The 24,204-nt window shown below is 43.1% G+C and overlaps 2 protein-coding genes across 2 annotated transcripts in view; both read left to right on the top strand.

Moving 5' to 3' along the window:
* Positions 1-16,846, top strand: part of LOC105288146 (dynein beta chain, ciliary) — a 33,074-nt gene extending 16,228 nt beyond the window's left edge. Inside the window, 38 exon segments of the mRNA XM_026973296.1 lie at positions 76-321; positions 398-622; positions 719-920; positions 985-1,151; positions 1,227-1,615; positions 2,539-2,809; positions 2,873-3,135; positions 3,300-3,610; positions 3,692-3,807; positions 3,921-4,132; positions 4,241-4,444; positions 4,561-4,632; positions 5,002-5,220; positions 5,355-5,592; positions 5,786-5,978; positions 6,058-6,235; positions 6,311-6,439; positions 6,565-6,786; positions 6,902-7,022; positions 7,739-7,888; positions 7,962-8,123; positions 8,258-8,494; positions 8,587-9,138; positions 9,317-9,443; positions 9,536-9,669; positions 9,814-10,048; positions 10,193-10,380; positions 11,212-11,381; positions 11,463-11,636; positions 12,389-12,649; positions 12,740-12,900; positions 13,312-13,426; positions 13,517-13,922; positions 14,405-14,721; positions 14,869-15,001; positions 15,079-15,360; positions 15,467-15,673; positions 16,299-16,846. Coding sequence (XP_026829097.1) covers positions 76-321; positions 398-622; positions 719-920; positions 985-1,151; positions 1,227-1,615; positions 2,539-2,809; positions 2,873-3,135; positions 3,300-3,610; positions 3,692-3,807; positions 3,921-4,132; positions 4,241-4,444; positions 4,561-4,632; positions 5,002-5,220; positions 5,355-5,592; positions 5,786-5,978; positions 6,058-6,235; positions 6,311-6,439; positions 6,565-6,786; positions 6,902-7,022; positions 7,739-7,888; positions 7,962-8,123; positions 8,258-8,494; positions 8,587-9,138; positions 9,317-9,443; positions 9,536-9,669; positions 9,814-10,048; positions 10,193-10,380; positions 11,212-11,381; positions 11,463-11,636; positions 12,389-12,649; positions 12,740-12,900; positions 13,312-13,426; positions 13,517-13,922; positions 14,405-14,721; positions 14,869-15,001; positions 15,079-15,360; positions 15,467-15,673; positions 16,299-16,673 — 8,364 coding nt within the window. The 3' untranslated portion in view covers positions 16,674-16,846.
* Positions 16,847-17,721: 875 nt separating this feature from the next.
* LOC113562837 (dynein beta chain, ciliary-like) lies at positions 17,722-20,526 on the top strand. The gene is made up of 2 exons (XM_026973407.1): positions 17,722-18,064; positions 18,324-20,526. The coding sequence occupies exons 1-2, from the start codon at positions 17,904-17,906 to the stop codon at positions 18,616-18,618; spliced, it is 456 nt and encodes a 151-aa protein (XP_026829208.1). The 5' UTR covers positions 17,722-17,903; the 3' UTR covers positions 18,619-20,526.
* Positions 20,527-24,204: the final 3,678 nt, after the last annotated feature.

Genomic DNA, 24,204 nt, shown 5'->3' with positions numbered 1-24,204 from the left:
TAAAATGTTTTTTCAAAAATTGTATAATAATATAATTTTGTAATTTTACAAGAGAAAAGAATTTCTTTCACACAGGTGAGATTCACTATGGACGATAAAACTACTCTGGAAGACTTGTTGAAATTAGAGCTGCACAGGTACGAGGAGGAAGTTAAGAACATGGTGGACAAGGCGGTTAAGGAAATGAGCATGGAGAAGGTCCTCAAAGAACTGCACAACACGTGGAATACTCTCGAATTCGATAAAGAGGTGCACGAGCGCACAAAGCTCAGCGTCTTGAAAATAAGCGAGGAAACGATCGAGATGTTGGAAGAGAATCAGGTATGTAACATCATGTAAGATCTCTCGTTTCATTTCAAAGAGAGAAACGAACGCTGATGAGAGATCGCTGCCGCAGGTGCAACTGCAGAATATGTTGGCCTCCAAGTACGTCACCTACTTCCTGGATGAAGTGATGGATTGGCAACGAAAGCTTAGTAACGCGGATGCCACGATCAACGCCTGGTTTCAAGTCCAACGAGCCTGGATGCATCTGGAGAGCATCTTTATCGGCTCGGAAGACATTAGAAGCCAGTTGCCAGAGGAGTCGAAGCGTTTCGAGAAGATAGACAAGGATTTCAAGGTGATCTTCGACTCTGTCGCACGATGTGCACGCGCTATCTTCATCTTTGCACCTTTTCCCGAGAAAAAGCTTCTTCTATTGAATTCTCTGTTGAAGGATCTGTTGAAGGAAATGTTGAGCAACTTGAACATAATCAAGTCGACGAACAAGCCGAAAATTTTGGACCGCCTGGAGGAACTGGAGAAGCAACTGGACGTCTGTGAGAAAGCATTGTCCGATTATCTGGAGACGAAGAGACTGATCTATCCACGATTCTACTTTATCTCATCCGCGGATTTACTCGACATACTGAGCCACGGTAAAGCTCTCTCGCGACAACATAGAAATTTCTTCTCTATTCACGTATAGCTTCATCACGACAGGAAACAATCCCGAAATGGTTTGCAAGCACTTATCCAAGTTGTACGACTCTCTGGCAAAGCTCAGGTGGAAAATGGAAGGGGGAAAAGCGACGAAGCAGGCTAACGGCATGATAGCAAAGGACGGCGAGGAGATGGTCATGCATGGAACATGCGACTGCACTGGAAAGGTAGTTAACATTTACGTTCTTCCCAGATCGGAAGATAAAATGAAACCAAGCGTAACAATGTATCGTACGGACAAGGTTGAGATCTGGTTGGATCACGTGACGGAGGCAATGAGAAGAAGCGTCAGGCATCGTTTCAGTCAGGCTGTCGCTTCGTACGACGAAAAGCCTCGCGAGCTTTGGATCCTAGATTTCGAGGCACAGCCAGCCCTATGCGGCACGCAGATCTGGTGGACTTCCGAGGTGAACATGGCATTCGCGAGACTCGAGGAGGGATTCGAGAATGCGCTCAAGGATTATCAGAAAAAACAGATCGGCCAACTGAACACGCTAATCGCGATCCTGCGCGGCGAACTGAGCGAGAACGATCGGCAGAAAATCATGACTATTTGCACTATCGATGTGCATGCGCGCGACGTTGTCGGAAAATTAATATCCATCAGGGCGGAGAACTCGTCCAACTTTCAGTGGCAGTCGCAATTGAGGCACAGGTAATTCTGTTATATTAATTAATATAAATAATCGTATTTTGGATATTGGCTAAATTGAATACAATGCTTTTGACGAAACACGTGTGGAGAAAAAGAATGGTGTATGCAAAAGTTTTAGTCTTTTTTCAGCACTCTAATATTATTGGTTTAATATTATTATTTAATATTATTTTAATATATTTAATATTATTATTCGAATATTATTATTTAAACTTCAAATAAATTCTTATTTCTTTGCGTTTTTGAAGAGTTGCCATCGAAGTTTGTGAAACGTCATATGTCATGACTATTGTAAGTACTTTTGAAGAAACACGTGCGATTAATAGGAGAAAAAGAATAGGAAATGATAGCTTCGTAAAGTGTATGCAAAGGTTTAGTCATTTTTTGCACGTTTTGTTTTAGGTGCATAATGTATGCAATACACTACAAAGTCAGCAAAATATTTGTCTTTGTTTTTTACGAATTTTTTCTTTTAGGCAAATTCCAAATTTCTTTACGCAAAACATTTTTTTGCATCTCACTCACATCTCAAAAGTACTATCCAATTAAAAAGTACTGTATCAATTGGAATAAGTGGTACGGAAAAACTTTGTGGCTCAAGTTCAAACTATAATAATTTGCTGAATATGAAAAGTATATATAGCTTTTCATTTCTCATCGCGTTCACTATTGTTTTTCAAAGTTATGTTTGTTGTTAAATCATGACATATGACGTTTCACAAACTTCGATGCCAACTGTTCAAAAACACTGTAAAAAATCGAGAATGTACTTGCAGTTTAAATAATAATACTAGAGCGTTGAAAAAAAAGACTAAACCTTTTACACACTAATAAGTAATAATGCTTTTGAAGAAATACGTGCGAATGGAGAAGAAAAAAATGATCGTTTCGCCTCGTAGGTGGGACGACAAATCGGGAGACTGTTACGCCAACATTTGCGACGCGTGTTTCACATACGCTTACGAGTACTTGGGTAACGTGCCACGGCTGGTAATTACGCCGTTGACGGACAGATGCTACATTACATTGACGCAATCGTTGCATCTGATAATGGGCGGTGCACCGGCTGGGCCCGCAGGAACGGGCAAAACCGAGACAACTAAAGACCTCGGCAAAGCCCTTGGACAAATGGTTTACGTCTTCAATTGTTCCGAACAAATGGATTATAAAGTACGTTCCCTTTCTTCGCCGTTTCTTTCGTACGAGAAGATAAACCTTCCCTTTTTTTTGTAGTCGTGTGGCAACATATACAAGGGACTAGCGCAAACGGGTGCATGGGGTTGCTTCGATGAGTTCAACAGAATTTCCGTCGAAGTGCTATCGGTCGTAGCAGTACAAGTGAAATGTGTCCTGGAGGGAGTAAGAAATCGGAAAAAGAGATTCCTCTTCTTCGGAGAGGAGCTTGATATCGTGGGTACAGTCGGTATGTTTATTACGATGAATCCTGGTTACGCCGGTAGAACGGAATTACCGGAAAATCTGAAAACATTATTTCGGTAAGTGAAGCCTGAACAATACACGTAATAATCAGATCATTATAATCGGGACATAATAATCTCAACTCGGGGAAGAAAAGAAAAAAGAGGCCGTTGAAATAATTTCCCCTCGAATAATAAATGCCTAGGCCTGTTAAGAGTTAACATCGCATATAAATCAACAGGCCCTGTGCTATGGTGGTGCCCGACTTTGAGCTAATTTGCGAGATTATGCTAGTGGCCGAGGGCTTCCAAGAGGCGCGATTATTAGCGAGAAAATTTATCACTCTGTACATGTTATGTCGAGAGCTTTTATCCAAGCAAGACCACTACGACTGGGGTTTGAGGGCCATCAAGTCCGTTTTAGTCGTTGCCGGAAAGTTAAAGCGCGATGACAAGCAGAGACCGGAGGACCAGGTGCTGATGAGGGCTCTGAGGGACTTTAACACGCCAAAAATCATCACTGATGACGTGCCCGTATTCATGGGATTAATAGGTATTATACGATTAACAAATGACTTGCCATATAAAATGTATAAAAAGCAAAACTGCATCATTCTCGCATCACCCCGTTCAGGAGATTTGTTTCCCGCACTGGACGTGCCGCGAAAAAGAGACCTAGACTTCGAAATGATGATCAGAGCCGCGGCTCTTGATTTGAAGTTGCAACCAGACGATGGCTTTATTCTGAAGGTAGTTCACGCGCGTGTAAAGTCACTTTGGCTAATTAATCGACAAGCGTGTAAAAAGAGAAGCGCACGACGGGAGAGTCCGTGTTCCTTCCACCACTTTGATCCATTTTTTAGGTGGTGCAATTGGAGGAGTTGTTTCACGTACGGCACTCGGTCTTTATCGTCGGCCTTGCCGGCACCGGTAAAACCGAAGTCTGGAAAACGCTCAACCGAACGTACTCGGGCCAAAAACGTAAACCGTACTACAACGATCTCAACCCAAAGGCGGTGACCAACGACGAGTTATTTGGCGTCATTAATCCGGCAACGAGGGAATGGAAAGACGGGTTGGCAGACAGCACACCCGTCAATTTCGAGAGCGCGCGCTCGCGCCCGCATTAGCCCGCGCTGTATAATAGGCTCTCGACTTTCTATTCTTATTGCTACTTTTGCAGGTTGTTCTCCATGATAATGAGGGAGCAAGCGAGCATGGCTGGCGATGGTCCGAAGTGGATCGTGCTCGACGGTGACATCGACCCGATGTGGATCGAATCTCTCAACACGGTGATGGACGACAACAAGGTATTGACGCTCGCGAGCAACGAGAGAATCGCCTTGACCAGGCATATGCGTCTGCTCTTTGAAATTTCCAATTTAAGGTAATCTCGTGGGTTGAGTTTCCTCGAGTCGAATCTGCCGGAAGCTATAATCAATACTCTTCGGTTTGCTATAATTTGTAGCCTGCGCATCTTTGACGTTTGTGCTTTGATTGCAGGACTGCTACGCCAGCAACAGTGTCCCGAGCGGGGATCCTGTACATTAATCCACAAGATTTAGGCTGGAGCCCGTAAGCAAATGATCAACTTGCGTGAATGAAACACTTCTACAGATTGCTCGCGTGAAGACCAGAGCTCGAACGATACGCGTCGATATCTCTGTTTTTCAATGATCGATCTCGGGTTTTTGTAATGAAATAAGGGTGTATCGAGTAATGCAAAATTCCAAAAAATGTCGAAAAACTTGAAACTCTCTCTGCAAATGACGTATTGGTAAAATAATCATCGGAAACCGATAATTGTTTCTGAATTAATGATATTTCAATTTATTTGATATTTAATTATACTCGCGTTGCTTCGGCGAGTCTAATGTTGAGAAAAACATTACATTGATTCGTCATTGATTATTCTGGTCGTTGAATCGCTTTGCGAATCCGTAGGTTCGTGACAAGTTGGATAGAAACGAGAGATCACTCCGAACGTGCAAATCTATCGATCCTTTTCGAGAAATACGTTCCTCCTCTGCTTGAAGTGACCAAGAATTCCAAATTTAAAAAGATCGTTCCCTTACCGGAGATGTGTCATCTGGAAATGCTCTGTCACTTGCTCGATTGCTTCCTGACGAAGGAAAATGTGCCGTCGGACTGTCCGAAGGAATGGTAGGAATCACAACACCAATAAAATTCCCGACTATTCTCTAGAATGTAACGTTTAAACATTTGTAATGTTGCTTTGTAACGTTTAAAAATATTTTTTGTCCGAAATTTGTACGAATTCGCGATGTACACTTCAGGTACGAATTGTACTTCGCATTCGCCTGTATCTGGGCGTTCGGCTCCACGATGTTTCGAGATCAGCTGATAGACTGGCGAAACGAATTCAGCAAGTGGTGGCAAAATGAATTCAAAACGGTCAAGTTTCCATCGGGCGGTACCGTATTCAATTACTTTATAGAACCGGAGACGAAAAGATTGTTACCCTGGACCGAGAAAGTCACCCCGTTCCAGTTGGACTCGGATATCCCACTTCAGGTATACGCGCGCGCGTGTGCGTGTGTGTGTATGTGTGTATGCTTGTTAAATTTGTTACGTGACTATTTCTGATTGCCAGAAAAATGTTTAAAAATTATTAAAAAAGACACTGCGAAATATGTTATATAAATATAAATCGCAAACTGCGGCAAGTAAAAAAAGTATTCTGAACGTTTTAAAATATTTCACGCAGTCTGTTTTGGTACCAACGGGGGAAACAGTGCGCTTACGCTTCTTCATGGATTTATTGATAAAGAAGCGCGTTCCGGTCATGTTAGTAGGCGGCGCAGGCTCCGGAAAGAGTGTCATAATGGCCGAGAAGCTGGCAAGCCTATCGGACAATTACAACATCGCAAATGTTCCTTTCAACTTTTATACAACGTCAGGTAAATAAGGACAACAGTCGCAGTTCTCGCTCTAGCGCTTCAACGAACGAAGCATACTGGTCTTATTTTTGTTGAAAAGACATGTTGCAGAAAGTACTTGAGAAACATTTGGAGAAGAAAGCGGGACGTAATTACGGGCCGCCGGGTACGAAGCTCCTGGTGTATTTCATAGACGACATGAATATGCCGGAAGTGGACACTTATGGCACGGTGCAACCTCATTCTCTTATTAGACAACACATGGATTACAATCACTGGTAATGGCAACTGTGATATTTATTATACATACTCAGGACGCTCAGAAATAAGAAAACATACTGGGATATGCGTAGGTACGATCGGATGAAACTGGCTTTGAAAGAGATTTACAATACACAGTACGTATCCTGCATGAATCCCACTGCCGGAAGTTTTACCATAGATCCACGTTTGCAGAGGCACTTCGCCGTGTTCGCCGTTAGGTAAATTATTTTTTATTCATTCGATTGAACGAGTCCAGTTATATGTATATGGAGTTGCATATTATGCAGTTATATATGGAAACGCGTGGGCGGTATTTTATTTTTTTCTTTTTTCCTGTTTCCAGTTTTCCACAAATCGACGCGCTCGTGACGATCTACAGTCAGATCCTCGAGCAGCACGTGATGGATCCGCAGAAGAAATTTCATCCAGCAGTGCAGAGATTCACGGGTCCTCTGATCGACGCCGCGTTGTATCTGCATAATAAAATCGCCGCGACGTTTCTGCCAACAGTGATCAAGTTTCACTATGTCTTCAATTTACGTGACCTGTCCAATATATTCCAGGTGTGAACCAGATTCGACCAATGCATGTCGATGACCAACGAACGTTAATTGTGACGCAACATGATATTACGCGCAGGGAATGCTCTTCGCTCTTGGCGACGCTTTGCCACTTCCGAGTCACGTGATCAAGCTTTACGCGCACGAAGCAACGAGGGTATATAGTGACAAATTGGTGACCTTCGAGGACCAGAGAGTGTTCGATCGGTTGCTGCTCGAGGCGCTTCGCAAAAATATACCTGTACGTTTAATAACTGGCGATCTGGTAATAGATCGCGTCGAATAGATCGCGACCGTAGACGGATTTTCTCTCGTTTTTTATTTTCTCATTTCATTAACTCGGATACGCCGCTTAAGAAGCTATTAGGTGATTGCAAAAATTTTAGTCGTTTTTATTAGCGCTCTGGTATTATTATTTAAACTTCAAATAAATTCTCGCTTTTATATCTATTTTAGAAGAGTTAGTATTTAAGTTTGTAAAATGTCATATGTTATGATTCAACGATAAAAATAACTTCGAAAGACAATAGTAAAACGCGATGAGCAATGAAAAGCTACGTATTCTTTTCGTATTTAGCAAACCATTTTGAACTGGGGCTGGAAAGGTTTTCCGCACGCGGCATATTCACCCAATTTGGCGCCTTCGAATTACCATTTATTCCAGTCGATGCAGTTTTTTAATTTGATAGTACTTTTTGACTGGATTACTTTCGAAATGTGGCCGAAATAAGCTTGAAAAAACTTTTTTCGCAAAGAAATTTGAAATTTACATGAGAGATCACAGAAAATTATAAAACGAGAGCAAAAAATTTTATTGACTGAATGTATTTCATATATTATGCATCTAAAACAATTTATGCAAAAATGATTAAAATTTTTACATACACCTAAGCATCCGCAAACGTGAGATGCAAACGCCTTGTATGACTGTTATTGATTTGTCGATCCACGAGACAGGAGCTGGACGAAAATGAAATCGGTCTGGGACCGCCGTTGATATATTGCCACTTTGCGGAAGGAATCGGCGAGCCCAAATACGCGCCCGTCAAGGATTGGAATCAGCTTGTAAAGCTGCTTGAAGACGCTTTATTCAATTATAACGAGCTGGTACCACAATCGAATTTTCTGTTATGTCGCGTAATATATTATACTAATATAATATAAATGATGAACGATGCAGGTGTCTGCGATGAACCTGGTATTGTTCGAGGATGCCGTCTATCACGTTTGTCGCATCAATCGAATATTGGAAGCGCCAAGAGGCAACGCGCTTCTAGTAGGCGTTGGTGGTAGCGGCAAGCAATCCTTGTCGCGTCTAGCTTCATTCGTTTCCTCTTTGGAGGTAAGCCAGATTCCTCGATCGAGTAACAAAAAAAACGATAAAAAATTGTGGAACATAAACTAAAAGTAAACTAGAAGTAAAATGTAAGAACGTTTTCTAAATTGGCGCTATAAGAAGGTCCTTGACGCGTGCAGGTGTTCCAAATACAATTGCGCAAGGGTTACTCGCTGAACGAGCTGAAAGCTGATTTGGCCGTGCTGTATCTGAAAGCTGGTGTGAAGAATATCGGCACCACCTTCCTGATGAGCGACTCTCAGGTCGCCGAGGAGAAGTTCCTGGTCGTGGTGAACGATATGCTGGCGTCTGGGGAGATCGCGGAGCTATTTGCCGACGATCAAGTGGACAACGTCGTTAACGCCGTGAGAAACGAGGTAGATAATAAACTTGGATGATAAACGCCTCGAAATCTTGCTCGGCATAATACAGCAGCGACACTGTTATCGCGTGATCGCCACTCGTACAGGTCAAGCAGATTGGAGTAATCGACACCAAGGAGAACTGCTGGAAGTTCTTCATCGAACGCGTGCGAAGCCAATTGAGATGCGTCCTATGCTTCTCCCCGGTAGGAGCGACTCTGAGAAAAAGAGCCCGGCAGTTCCCCGCGATAGTAAATTGCACCGCGATCGACTGGTTTCAGGACTGGCCGCAGGAGGCCCTGGAATCCGTGTCGGCAACGTTTCTGCAGGTAAGTACAAGGTCTTTCTTTTTTTTTTCTTTACGAGCATTTAATGACTAATCTGAGATTTTTCTGTCTTTGCGTTAGGAGTTGAAGGAATTACCGGATAAATATCAAAGTTCCGTGTCGCTGTTCATGTCCTTTGCTCACACAAGCGTGAACAACGTGTCCGACATATATTTGCAGAACGAGAGAAGATACAACTACACAACGCCGAAATCGTTTCTCGAACAGATCTCTTTGTATTCTAAATTGCTCACGGATAAAACGTATGATTTGAAGGCGATGATCTCACGGCTTACCGACGGACTGGAGAAGCTCGAAACCTGTGCCGTTCAAGTATAATTAATATGTTGTTTATAGCTTTCGGCGCAAGAGTTAACTCTCTCTGTTGGATTTTCGCATGTTATCTCGAAATCCGACAGTGGAGAATCGCTAAAACGTGCGTAAGCGTTTGTATTTTCCACCTCGAATACACGTATCCGTCCGAGTCATTGTTTTGCTGTACAAAATATAGGTCGACGAATTGAAGATCGTTTTGACGGCTCAGGAGATCGAATTAAAGAAAAAGAACGAGATAGCCGATAAGATACTGGCCGAAGTGCGCACGGAGAACGCAAAAGTGGAGGCGGAGAAGACTATCGGTAAAATCTGAGAGTCACGACATCGTTCACGAGCGATGATAGATAATTGGATGATTGGAACGATGCGAAAATATTACGATATGGAATTTCAGTGACGGAAGAGGAGGCGAAAGTGGCGGAAATCAAAGAGACCGTGTCGGAAAATCAGAAACGTTGCGACGAAGACTTGGCTCGTGCGGAGCCGGCGGTGAGACAGGCCGAAGCCGCGCTCGATACTCTCAACAAGGTTGCTTTCAATTATTATAATATATTGTGGATTTTTCAAGAGAAAGGGGCGCGTGAAAGTTGAATAATATATTATAGCTTAAGCTTTAACATTACAACGTTATTATTATATTATATAAGCGACGTCCGAATGATATAATTACAGAATAATTTGACCGAATTGAAGTCTTTTGGGACTCCGCCGGAAGCTGTCCTAATGGTCGCGCAGGCAGTGCTAATTCTATTTTCCAAAGGAAACATTCCAAAAGACAGAAGTTGGAAAACTTGCAGAATAATGATGGGATCTATCGATGGATTCTTGTCGCAATTGCGTAATTATGATAAAGAAAACATACATCCAGACATCATTAAGGCAATTCAGCCATATATCACCAACAAAGGTAACGACATTGTCAAAATACGTAGGATTATTTTATGCAAATCAAATCAATATCGAGTGCACCCTGCTGCATATATGCTGCCTCTTCTCGTTCATTTTGCAAGTCTTTCAAGTTAGGTATCATTAACGTAAACGTCACGATCAGAATTCGATCCGGATTTTGTATACTCAAAATCACATGCGGCAGCGGGGCTCTGTAGCTGGGTGAAAAACATCATGGTGTTTCATTACATTAACGAGAACGTGAAGCCTTTAAGAGCCGCGCTCGCTCAAGCAAACGCCGAGCTGAAGGCCGCCATGGACAAGTTGAATTCATTGAGGAACCGTTTAGCGGTGAGCTTGGCTCTGCCGCAGTCATCTCTTCCATTTCGCATTGTATTCATGTTGTATTAGGTGTATGCAAAAGTTTTAATCAGTTTTTGCACGTTTTCACTTTTTAGATGCATGATATATGTAATGATATATGCAATGTAATTCAATCATCAAAATGGTTGCTCCCGTTTTTTATTATTTTTTGCTATTTCTCGGGTAAATTTCAAATTTCTTTAAAAAGATCTTCGCATCTCAGCCACATCTCGAAAGTGCTATCCAATTAAAAATTACTGCATCGATTGGAATGAGTGGTGATCCGAAGAAGCCAAATTGGGTGAATACGTTGCGTGCGGGAAAATTTTCCAGCCCAAGTCCAAAATGACACGTTGAATACGAAAAGCATACATAGCTTTTCATTGCTCATTATGTTCACTATTGTTTTTCGAAGTTATGTTTATCGTTAAATCATGACATACAGTAGCGCTCAAAAGTATTTTGTTCATATAAAAATTTCCTGGTTTTAGGACGAAAGGATTTTCAACTAACTATAAGAGAAATTCATTAGCAAATTAAAAGTCGAAAGACCACTTATACATGATGTTAGCACATAATTCTAATCTAAATAGCTTACCATTTGTCAATGTCGTTAACTGAAAAGTTACGTACAAAATACTTTTGAGCGCTACTGTATGACGTTTTACAAGCTTCAATGATCTTCAAAAATTTCAACTCCTCAAAAACGGGAGAATTTATTTGAAATTTAAATGATAATACTAAAGCGCAGAAAAAAGACTAAAACTTTTGCATACACCTAGTACTAGAAAACTAAACTAATTTTCTCGCGGCGCGCAGGAGCTGCAAAAGATGTTGGATATTCTGAGTGAAAAGATGAGCGTAGCTTTGGCCGCGAAACAGAAGTGCCAGGACGAAGCGGAAGCGACTGCGTTCAAGTTGGATTTAGCGAACCGATTGGTAAATGGCCTCGCATCCGAGAACGTTCGTTGGGCCGAAACCGTGCAAATGTGGGTACATAGTTTTGTTCTATTCTCTCGCTTCATATACTCGTGTTTCACACCACTGTATCATTCGCGTGATCGAAGCAGATTAAAGAAATCCGGGATTACCCTACCGGGCAACGTGCTGCTTGTCACCGCATTTATTTCTTACATGGGATACTTTACGAGGAAATATAGAGTGGACCTCATGAATTCGTATTGGCTACCGTTCCTCGACAATTTGTCGACGCCAATACCGCGCACTCCAGATTTCGATCCGCTGTCTTTAATGACCGACGACGCGAAAATCGCTCAGTGGAACAACGAAGGTAAAAAGCGTGTGTTCATATGCGCACAGCAATTTTCGTATGCAATTTTTCTTATCCTCTACGCTGATCACATGATTAGCACGCGGTGTAGAATATTCAGTAAATCCAATTTTACAAATAAACGACACGTGATAAGGAATCAATATTTTCGATCGATTGCTGTAAACTATAATTAATTAAATTAATATATTCGCGATTGGCAACGCAGTTCTACGTTTTTACATCATTTTAAAATCTCTAGCTGGTTGTCGACGACGTAATTCTACATCATTTCAAACTCTTTAATTGGTTGCCGTTGAAGTAGTTCTACTTTCTTCAGATATCTTTTTTCATATTTACAACGAGTTGTGTGCATTTTACAATGACTAGAACTTTATTATTTGTTACATCTTTACATCTTAATATTTCCATATTTATAAATTTTCCATTTTTCCAACTTAAATTTCTAACATCTAAATTCTTTTGAATTTTAAACAACAAGTAGTTAAGCATGATGATAAAGCAATATTTTTATATTCACTCCCATTTTAATAGCGGAATCTTGCAACGTTCAGCTATAGAGTTTTGGAAATTGTAGACAACGTTAAGCTAAGACGATGTCCCTTTAAACCGCCAGTTGCGAATTTGTTAATAAAATTGCCTAACAGCCCTCGTTTAACTCTTCGCGTATCAAACGTGCCCCGATGTAGGTTTGCCTACGGATAGAATGTCCTCAGAAAACGCCACGATCCTCACAAACTCGTCCAGGTGGCCGTTGATGATCGATCCACAATTACAAGGGATCAAATGGATCAAGAACAAATACGGTGATGACTTGGTAGTCTTACGCCTAGCTCAAAAGAATTATCTCGACAGAATCGAACGTGCAATCGTCAATGGCGAAGTAGTACTGTTGGAGAGCATTACGGAGACAATCGATGCCGTCCTTGAACCGATCCTAGGCCGCGTCTTGATCAAAAGAGGAAGGTACGTGGCGATCCATCTCTATCCTCATCGGTAAAACTCGTTTGAATCAACTGACGAAGCTGGTCTCGCAAAATCGCGTCGTTAATAAAGGGCCATCAAGGTGGGAGACAAAGAAATCGACTACGATCCGCGCTTCCGGCTGATCTTGCAAACGAAATTAGCGAATCCTCATTATAAACCAGAGATACAAGCTCAGACGACACTCATCAATTTCACGGTGACGAAAGACGGCTTGGAGGAGCAGCTATTAGGTCATTAACTAACAATAAGTAATCCGGATCGCATCTAGATGGAAATGACTCAATGTAGCTATTTTGCAGAATTGTGTTTTTATTTTTTATTTTATAGCTCGCACTGAGAAAAATTTCCATCGGATAAACCGATTAAATAGCGTTTACGATTGTTAATTTTGTTTAAATGATTAAACCGATTAAATAATGTCCGATCATCTTCTTTGTCTTAATACAATTTAATCGGATATATCCGTTTGATACTATGTAATTGATTATCCGATTAAATATTTTTCTGAGTGTGCCTATTTTGCTGTAAAATTAATATACAACAAGCTATGTTCTGCTGTCGTATTCGATAAATACGTGTTTAGCTTAATTCATCGGCATCTAGACGCGATCCAAATTACTTAGTTAATGACCTAACATTAGGTGCCGTCGTGAGAGCGGAGCGTCCGGATTTAGAATCGAGCAAAGCCGAGCTCACCACCCAGCAGAACACCTTCAAAATCATGCTGAAAGCGTTGGAGGACGATTTGGTGCACAGGTTCGTCGCTAAACGGTGTTTCAGTTTTAGCCGTTTGCGTTTAGCCAGAAAAACGGATTCTATGATAGAATTTCTATCTTTTCCATAAAGATTGGCGTCGGCGGGTCCAGATATTCTGAGCGACGTTGTTCTCGTGGAGAACCTGGAAACAACGAAGAAGACCGCCGCAGAGATCGAGACGAAGGTGATCGAGGCGAAGGTGACCGCCGCCAAGATAGACGAGGCGCGCGAGTCCTACCGGTCGGTGGCGTCCAGAGCCAGCCTCCTGTACTTCATCCTTAACGATCTCAACAAGATCAACATGCTGTACCAATTTTCTCTCAAGGCGTTCAGCACGGTCTTCCAGAATGCCATTAAATTCGCAGAGTCGGCGGACACTCTCGGTAAACGCGTCGCCAGTTTGATCGACAGCGTCACGTACCTTGTATTCACGTATACCAGCAGAGGATTGTTCGAGAGCGACAAGCTCATATTTCTGTGCCAACTGACATTTCAGGTATCGGATCTCGGCTCGTACTAATTACGAGTATTAACTGTGCTGACTTTTGCTGTAACATTTTATACGCGTACATTGTATTGGATTGTAACATGTATTCGTCCCGTTTATTTAGTTTATTTTCATTTATTTAGTATTTGTAACGAATATATATTGCCATAATATTAAAAGCATTAAAAGAACACAACAAATATACATATGTTATACATTAAATATACATATGTTATAACCAAGTATTAGGTATTTGCAAAAGTTTTAGTCTTTTTTTGGCGCTCTCATATTATTATTTAAATTTCAAATATTGTATTACATTGTATTAAATATATAATATTATGTATCTAAAAAATGGAAGCGTGCAAAAAATGACTAAAACTTTTGCATATGCCGAACACATTAAGGAAAGAATCGTATTATTTCCAATGCTTTCTAATCACGCGTAAGGCACATGAACGTTAACGCGTTAAATGAACGTTACTATTTAGATTCTGTTGCAAACGCAAGAGATCGATCAAATCGAACTGGACTTTCTCTTACGATTTCCTCATTTACCGGATCTCACGAGCCCGGTGGACTTTCTGAGCAACGTTAGCTGGGGCGGCATCAAGTATTTGAGTGGAATGGAACATTTTCACAGTTTAGACCGCGACATAGAGGGGGCTGCGAAGAGATGGAAGAAATTCGTCGAGTCGGAAACACCGGAGAGAGAAAAATTCCCGCAAGAATGGAAAAATAAACCGGCTTTCCAAAGACTGTGCATAATGAGATGCGTGAGGCTGGATCGAATGGTTTACGCCATACGGTAATTTCAGACCAAGAATTCTTCTATGACGCAATTTGACATTTTTCTTTCTCAATCGACACACACACACACACATTTCCTCTTTTTTTTATAGATTTTTAATAAATTTGATAAATTAATCAGAAAATTCGCGCGAAAATTCGTTAGGTGCTTCGTGGATGAGAAACTGAGTACGAAGTTCATACGATTCCGAACGCAACCTTTCGAAAAATCCTACGAAGAGATGTGCGCGAGCACGCCGGTATTTTTCATCCTCTCTCCAGGAGTCGACCCTCTGAAAGTATAGATTCTCTACGTTTCTCATTCTCCAAATCTTGATAGCGAATTAGCGGATTAACGCTAAACGATTGCATGCAGGATGTAGAGAAGCTCGGTAAGCAGCTTGGCTTCACGTTCGTCGCGCAAACTTTGCACAACGTATCGCTGGGACAAGGTCAAGAACCAGTCGCGGAAGAGACGATGGACCTCTCGGCGCGCGAGGGTCACTGGGTTATCCTGCAGAACGTTCATCTGGTGAAGAACTGGTTGCCGAATCTGGAGAAGAAGATGGAACAGCTCTCGGAGGAGCCGCACGAGGATTATCGTCTTTACATTAGCGCGGAACCGAGTCCAGACCCTCACGAGTCGATAATACCGCAGGTATAAGCAGTATCGCATCCCTGAATCTCTCGACATACGAACCGCTTTGTATAAATGTGTTATAATAATGTCAAATGTCTTGATCGAAACAATCGGAATACACCAGGGTATACTAGAATCGGCCATAAAGATCACCAACGAACCGCCGACGGGTATGCGCGCCAATATCCACAAAGCCCTGGACAACTTTAGTCAGGACACGCTGGAGTCTTGCGCCAAGGAGACCGAGTTCAAAGCGATCCTCTTCACGCTTTGTTACTATCACGCCGCTGTAGCCGAGCGTAGGAAATTCGGGGCGCAAGGGTGGAACAGGGTCGGTATATCCCAAATTTTATATTCTATAGATGATTAACTACGTAATCCGGGCCGCGTCTAGGTGGCGATGAATCAAACTAAACACATACTTGTGACAGCAACACAACATATATTAATTTTATATAGCAGGCAATCTCATAGGCAATCTTTAAAGAACAGAAAACAAGATTCTCCAAAACATCAATATATTGAGTTTTATCACCCTCTATATATAGACGCGACTAGGATTACTTAGTTAATGATCTAATAGAATTAATTAAGTTCTTGCAGAATTTCTGTCGTATTTCATGCCTTTCTCTTCGATGCGCAATGAATTATTATTAAATTTGTTTTTGACTGCGTTGATAGGTTGGTTGCATATTATCTTTGAATACTCCTTAGCAGCGCAGTTAAAAAATAAATTTAATAATAAGTTATTACCCTGTTTACGTACTCTTAAATAAGCAACAGCTGCGCGTTAAGCTTACTCTTTACGAGAAATCACAAATTTCATGTGGAAACCTGCTCAATTTCTTTATGCAAATCGTTTATGCAAATCGCTGTCGTTTCTCGATCTGTTTTGCTTAACTGCAGCTCGCATCGTCAATATCATTTTCATCATTAATATGTAAACATGTACACAGTCGTACCCTTTCAATGTCGGCGATTTGACCATCAGCGCATCGGTATTGTTAAATTATCTCGAGGGCAATACCAAGGTACCTTGGGAGGATCTGCGTTACTTGTTCGGCGAAATAATGTATGGCGGTCACATAACTGACGATTGGGACAGAAGATTGTGTCGAACATACCTCCTTGAATACCTCCAGCCGGAACTGATCGAGGGTGAGCTGTACCTGGCTCCAGGTTTTCTGGTGCCACCCAGTAGCGATTACGCGGGCTATCATCAATACGTGGAGGATTATTTGCCGACGGAGAGCCCCGTCTTGTACGGGCTTCACGCGAACGCAGAGATCGGTGAGTTTATCGATCAACTAGATTCTTGTAAAGGAAAGTAAAACGAAACTCGTCGAGTTTGTCACACAAAATTCTTAAAAAGGCACAACAATCACGAAGAAAATTTAATCCTCGCTTAATTTGCTCGCTGCACATTAAATTCACGTTGTGAATTATCAATCTCGTTATATTATTACGCTTATCAGGCTTCCTCACGAACACGGCAGAGGATTTATTTAAAACAATACGGGGAATGCAGCCACGGGACGTCGTCGATACTACCGCCGGCCCGTTATTGAAAGAAGAGAAGGTGAAGACTATAATAGAAGATATACTGGACAAGTTGCCCGAGCAGTTTAACATGCAAGACTTGGCGAGCAAGGTTGACATCATTGGATAGCTAAACTCTACCTAACAAGGAATAAAACTACAACTCTCTTTGCGCTAAAAAGCACCGAGAATCGATTCAGGCTCGACACTCGTGAATGCTGAATTAAATGCGATGAAATAATGCAATTATTTCAATATCTTAGATCATTAACTAAGTAATCCGAATTGCATCTAGATGGCGATGAATTAAACTAAACTAAACACATATTTATCATATGAATTAAACTAAACACATACTTATCACAACACAATATAGCTTGTCACATATTAATTTTATAGCAGAATAAGCAATCTTTAAAAAACAAAAACCAAAGTTCCCCAAAACATCGCTACAATATTTGTATCGCCATCTAGGCGCGACCCGGATTACTTAATTAATTATTAATGACCTAATAGTAAATTATACAGGGAAATAAAGCTAATAAAATTAGCCTTTCTCCGATGAAGATGAATGAAAGAAACATGTCGATTTCCTTAGGCTGAAGATCGTACTCCTTTCGTTATCGTCGCTCTGCAAGAATGCGAACGTATGAATATACTCTGTAACGAATTGAAAAGGTCTCTGCAGGAATTGGATCTCGGTTTAAAGGTGATCAAATTCGTGACGATAGACTGCCGATGATCAAAGGAGCGAATTATTTGAGAGAAATCGAATCGTTTTAGGGTGAGCTGACAATTAGCGCGGATATGGAGGATCTGCAAAATCACTTGTTCATGGAATCTGTGCCGCCGTCCTGGACGAAATACGCTTATCCCTCCACCCTCGGATTGTCGAATTGGATCGCGGACATGCTAAATCGAATAACCGAGCTATCGAATTGGACAATGGATTTTATCGTAAGTCAAAGCTAAAACAATGCAACAGGAAGAGATCTCAAACTCTTATCCGTACACGAGTATGTATGTTTCAACAGTTACCATCATCCATCTGGCTGGGTGGTTTTTTCAATCCGCAGTCCTTTCTTACCGCCATCATGCAACAAACCGCCCGTAAAAACGAGTGGCCCCTGGACAAGATGTGTCTGCATTGCGACGTAACCAGAAAACACAAGGAGGAACTTAGGTAAGAAGCACAGAAGCTTTGGCGACCCAGTGACGGGTCAACCCTTTTGGGGCGGAGTAGCGTTTTCGAGCATTATTCGTTTTTCATAATATTCTTATCAAACACTCTTGTCCATGCTAAATTCTAAAAGACAAGATTACAAAATGCCAAGATGTCGGTAACGATTTCTGGATAAGAGGACTCTTTCTTAAATCCGTCCTAAAAGGGTTAATAAAACCGGGATCGATATGACAATACATAAGTTTCGCATTGGATTCAGGGTGCCGCCGCGCGAGGGTGCGTACGTGAATGGTTTGTACATGGAGGGTGCGCGATGGGACACGGCGAGCGGCGCGATCGCAGATTCTCGGCTAAAGGAGCTGTTTTGCCTGATGCCGGTGGTGTTCGTGAGAGCGATCACACAGGACAAGCAGGAGACGAAGAACATGTACGAGTGCCCGGTTTACCGGACCAGAACGCGTGGGCCGACTTACATCTGGACGTTCAATCTCAAGACCCGCGACAAGCCCAGCAAGTGGACCCTGGCTGGCGTCGCGATTCTTCTACAGATTTAGCCGGGTTCTCTCGTCTTGCATCCGCGATATGATGATGCCGGCGATGCCAGCTTCACATTCACACGCGATTTCACGCTCGTAATAGTTTTCTTTTTTTCTTCCTTTTTTATGCTTCCCTTTGCGAGTCTTAATGGCAATGCGCGCGCGTGCAACTATGGTTTCCCGGTTAATAACCGTCGCAATTACGTCGAAGCTCTCTTGCACGGATGAGTCGGAGCTGCGATAATTACAACGTGCGTATTCGAGTAATTACAATTGGCATATACGCGGACGTAGTAACGCGGTTACTCTTCTTCAAGTAGAGCGCGATTTCGTTTCAAGTCCAGCATGGTCTTGCGTTAGGAAGCTCGAAGGACGGGCTCGGCCGAGCGGAAGAAACTTGGCACAGGTGCGCCCGTTACTCTAAAAAACCGTAATATGTCGTCGCCAATTGAAAACACGATTCCAATTGAAAGAATCTACAAAATGCGGCGACACCGAGTGGCGAGTGTATTTCGACGACAGTAGGAAGGACGTCGGCTTTCGCACATCCGGTGCTTTCTTTACGCGCACACCATTTGACAAGTCGACGGTACACGACGACAATATGATTGAAGGTCTCGAGGAAGCGGTCACCCTTTATCGACTGCGGCGTAATTATCCGTTTCGCGATGATGCATCTGGTTTCGCGTGTCACCCGGTGTCTTCGCGGTGATGCGATGTGCGCGGAATTTTGGACACGCGAACGAGTGCCTTGCGAAACGACTTTCACGACTGCGAATCCTTCTGCTGATGTCGATGTTGAACAACGAAACAAACGGTAAAGTACAGCATGGGACTGCGTGACAATTTGCTGCGTTATTATTTAGTAGCTTGACATCTCGCACGCACTACCTTGGTTTGAAATAATCAACCGTTATTCACAACTTGGTCACTTTGTGACAAAGAGAGACGTGACGAATCAATCGAAGATCGATAGCACCTAATAACGCATGTTGTACGTAACAATGTCATATTATAAAACGCCTGAAACGATTGCGATTACCAGGAGCAAAAAGCATTCTTTTCTAACATCTCGGAGTGCTAGTCTAGACTAGAGAGAAGTCGCTTCTGGCCTCCGTTTGGGAGGTAAATTTTCACGAGGCACATACTTTTGCGGATAAGCTTTGACATTGAGCGCGCTCGCCGGGTCTAGACGAAACCGGCGCTACCTGTCTCGGATTAAGAAAGACTCGGGAAATATTTTTTGGTCATTAAACTAATTAGATTACCGGTATTGCGGCGGTTGGCTATAAATTAGCGTTCCAGGATCTTTACGGTTGCCCCCCGTCCGGGCTGTTCGGCCGAGAACGCCTTCGGGGCAAACGCACGTTTCTGGTATTTATAGGAGACCCATACCGGACCGAACGCGATGATGCTTCGAAAGAACCGCGTTTTCGGATTGCGTACGGTTCGGTTCGCGTTACGACGACACGATTTCTACATTCTAAGATTGCATTCGCATGGACGATTTCGTGAGAATGATATTTCAGTGCTGCGAGAGGATAAAAGAGAAAACGATGATTGAGTATTACTCTTTGTAACACAGTGACGTGAAAAGCATTCTCTTGTATCTAATCGCAAATTTACATTATCGCGATAGACGCCAATTGCATTGATAAAATGATTATAACTTGTACACTTTTATTAAATTACTTTACGCACGTGCACATGATCCAACATTAATGAGATACGATCAGGAAATGGCAAGTCGACGGAAAAACGCTTAATTATGATACGCATATGCGCGCGTGTATAATTACGACTTGTCTTCATCATCGATGTAACGAAAGATCTTCTTGCCTTTCCTGTATCTACATATCATACGATATGAAACGGCGTACTAAATATTATCGCAAACTTCTTCAACTACAGCGAAGTGACTTATGAAGTGACTTACGTGCTTTCGTCGGTCGGGCCTGTGTCCGTCGGAACGATGCTTGCGTATCGTAATATCGCATTAGTACCTGAAAACGTCGTGGATTATGCTATTAAATTATTTGTTTATTGCTCTCGAGCGATAAACAAACTACGAATGAACATACCGAGTTGAGCTTTATTAACGCCAAACCCCAAGTAGCTAAGTGACATCAAAAGACGACATAATGACATCTATGGCGACATAATGATGTCATCCTCTGACTTCACTTTGCTACTTGGGACTTGATATTCTCTAAATAAATCTGTCGGGTAGACCGGAAAGTCCGTGTTGACTTTTTTAGCAAACGCAAAATTTTATTAATTCTTAATGCGAAGTTTTGCGTTACCGGAAGATTCGTACGGATTTGTTTTGGCAGAATCCAAACGCAAAACTTTGTATTAATTCTTAATACAAAGTTTTACGTTTGAATTTTACTAAGAAAAAGCACGGACTTTCCGCTCAACCCAAGATTTAATAATATTACAAAAAACAAGAAATCATATATTATAAAGTTTTGCGTTACCGGAAGATCCGTACGAATTTTCCGTACGATCCATACGAATCAACCCAAGATTTAACAATATTACAAGAAACAAAGGAACATTCCATTATTACGCTATTCAGAAAACACGTTTCTCCATCTTCGACATTACATTGAAGTTAAAAGTTACGAAGCGAAAGTGGTGCAAACACATCAGCAACACCTTCTACTCTTACTCATCACTGGCCGATTTATCGCGTTCTTGGAAATCTTCAAGTTCATGAATACGGGCATAGATATCACACGATACCTGCACGCCGACTTTTCACGGCGATTTTTAACGACGTTAAGCTTCTCTTTCAAATCGTAAAACGTTCGAAACAATAGTTCGATCGTAGATCGATTCGATCGATCGAAGAGATGCCGATGTGCACTTTGAGGAACATTTTGCGCGCCAACGATATTCTCGTGCTTACCTTTGATCGTTTGCGAATTTTCCGTCGACTCGTCTGTCTTGACTACCCCTTCCGCCTCGTTCGTGGCGCGACGCGGAGGCGCGAAGAAACCGTTTCGAAAGGATACGAAAGGTGCGAAAGGCGAACAGGCCTCCCAGGATGACTCTCGCTAATCGCGGGCAGGCGGAAAACAAGCGTGATGAGTCGCCTCACCTCGCCTCGCCTCGCCTGCCTCGTCTCGCCTCACCTCGCTCGCCTCGTCCGCCTCGTTCGTCTCGACTCGACGCGGCTACACAAACTGCAACGGCTGAGTTAACTTCTTCTTTCTTGTTCTCCTTCTTCCTCGCGCCGCGCACGAACGTGCACGATACGTAACATTCCGAGCAGCACGAACGCTCCGAGACCGAGACACATACGTCGGAACGATGATCGATACATGTTATGTCTTTAATCCGTATATCCGCGGACAGTTTTACGTGCGGCGAGTGCTACACGCGTGTAATAGAGTGCAGCCTCGAGCCTACGAGTTCTTTCCCGTCGTGCACTTACACTCTCTGACGAGGCGCACAAAATTTGAATCGGTATCAGATCAAAAAACACGACGATATATCTATCTCTTTAATCGATTAACTCGTTTGATATTGTTATTCCGGTATCGTAATAAAATAATAAAATAACTAAATCAATCCATCTCGCTTTTTCAAAATACTTTACGGAACGGTCATCCATTACTCGCGGCATTTTCATTGTGTGTCGATTCGACTTTTGCCGCGAGAATCGTCTCGCGTTTCGACTCGTATTTCATCTCCTCTTCGGTATATTTGCATACGCGATGCATCGTTTTCCGTATCTCCGAGCCTCATCGTGTGCTCACGGCAAACGGTGTGCAGAGAGGTTGAAGATAATTAATGCAAATTACACACGGGCAACGGGCACGCTACCGGTTACGGCGTTACACGGGATGAAAGCCGCCGTGTGCGCTCGCGTCATGTAAGTCGTTGCTTCTCGTTCCTCGCGTGCCGATATGTCGCCCCGATTATCGCATACAATTGATTCGCCACCGATTCGCCGCTATCTCGCCGCTATCTCCGAACAGATTAGTTTTTGCACGTATTTCCCGACCTTCGTCCCATTCCATCCCATCTTTCCATCCTTCTATCCCCATCTCGTCCGTACATCCTATTCCACGTCCCATTCCATCTCATTCCATCCCGTTTCGTCCCGTTCCATCCCTCCTCGTCTCGCTCCCTCGTCTCGTTCGCGTGCAGTGAGCTGTATACTTAAGCCGCGGAGAGCCACCGCACTAAACGGACGTGGCGCGTATAATTTATGAATTATTATTTTGTACTATAATATGTCGGCCGCGCTTCTCTCTCTCTCTCTCTTGCTATCTCTCTTCCTCTATCTCTCTCTCTCTCTCTCTCTCTCTTTCTCTCTCTCTCTTTGCAGCCCCACGGTACTCGCTCGTCTCCTTCGAGCTTCTCTCCGCAGAGAGAAGCATCTCGTCGGAAACAGTGAGATAAAGAGCATCGTCAATGGCGTAGGGTATATCCTCGCTGCTACTCCCGCCAGATAAAGATGACAACGCATCAAGCGTCAAGAGCATCACAAAATGGACGCGCGAGCGCCATTTTGTACAAAAAACATTGCCGTGTCATCATTACTACTGGTGTGCTTGTTTCTTTGCACGATCACCTCGAGTACTGTAACCGCAGAGATTTCGTGACGTGCCATCCCGTTCGAATGGCGCGTCATTTGCACGATGACGCTAATAATCAGGAGGATAGGTTTGTCTTACATTGAGCGAATATTATACAATTGGGCCACATCGACGCGTTTCGTCGTACAATGTACAATCATCTAATTATTTCTAGAAAATTTTTCCGCTATCTATTTTCCACAGATCGAATAACACGAGTTTTGGGCAATTATACTTATTTGTCGACTGCGAATGTGTTCGTACGAATTGGAAATTCTACACAAATACATGTATCCAGCTTCAATTCGTTTACGTTAACACGTTTCGTGTAAAGTGCCGTTGATAATTCAAAAGAAGCGATCTCACGATTCGGCGAAAAACGTGCGCGCGGGAGCGCGTGTCGCGAGAGCGCGGACGAAGCGCGAAGAGCGAATTGGAGCGGTCCACCGAGAAGCGCGCCAGTGCGAGCCGCGGCAACGAGGCAGCCTGGGGAAAGACCAGACAGGCGAGCTAGCGAGCCCTGGGTGAACAGGCAAAGGAGCGGAGGGGGATGCAGAGGGACAAGGGGGAGGGAGAGGGATAAGGGGGAGAGGAGGAGAGGGCAGACGGAAAGGCAGGCAGGCGGCCGAGCGAGCGGCGGAGAGCGAACGGACGAGCTCCGAGCGTAGGTCCGAGCTCCGAGTATCCTATAATTACGAGTAACTCAGCCACATTTGCGTTGATCCGACACCTTAAAGATAGCATTTAGCGGCCCCTTTCATCTCCGCGGCAAACAAACCAATTTATACCTCAGGCCGCTTTGTGCTCCGGCGAGGGACGTGCTCCGCCCCGAACCTACGAGTTGGCTTCGTCCTTTTCTCTCTTCCTTTCTCCCCCCTTTCTCACTCTCTCTCTCTCTCTCTCCCTCCCTCCCTCCCTCCCTCTCTCTCTCTCTCTCGCTCGCGCGCGCGCACTCTGTCCACGAAACAACTTCCACTTTGATCTCGCCCTTGGTCTTGGCAAATTTCGCTGG

The sequence above is a fragment of the Ooceraea biroi genome, chromosome 10 (assembly GCF_003672135.1).
Source record: "Ooceraea biroi isolate clonal line C1 chromosome 10, Obir_v5.4, whole genome shotgun sequence".
Taxonomy (NCBI): domain Eukaryota; kingdom Metazoa; phylum Arthropoda; class Insecta; order Hymenoptera; family Formicidae; genus Ooceraea; species Ooceraea biroi.
This window is presented reverse-complemented; position numbering and strand designations above follow the sequence as displayed.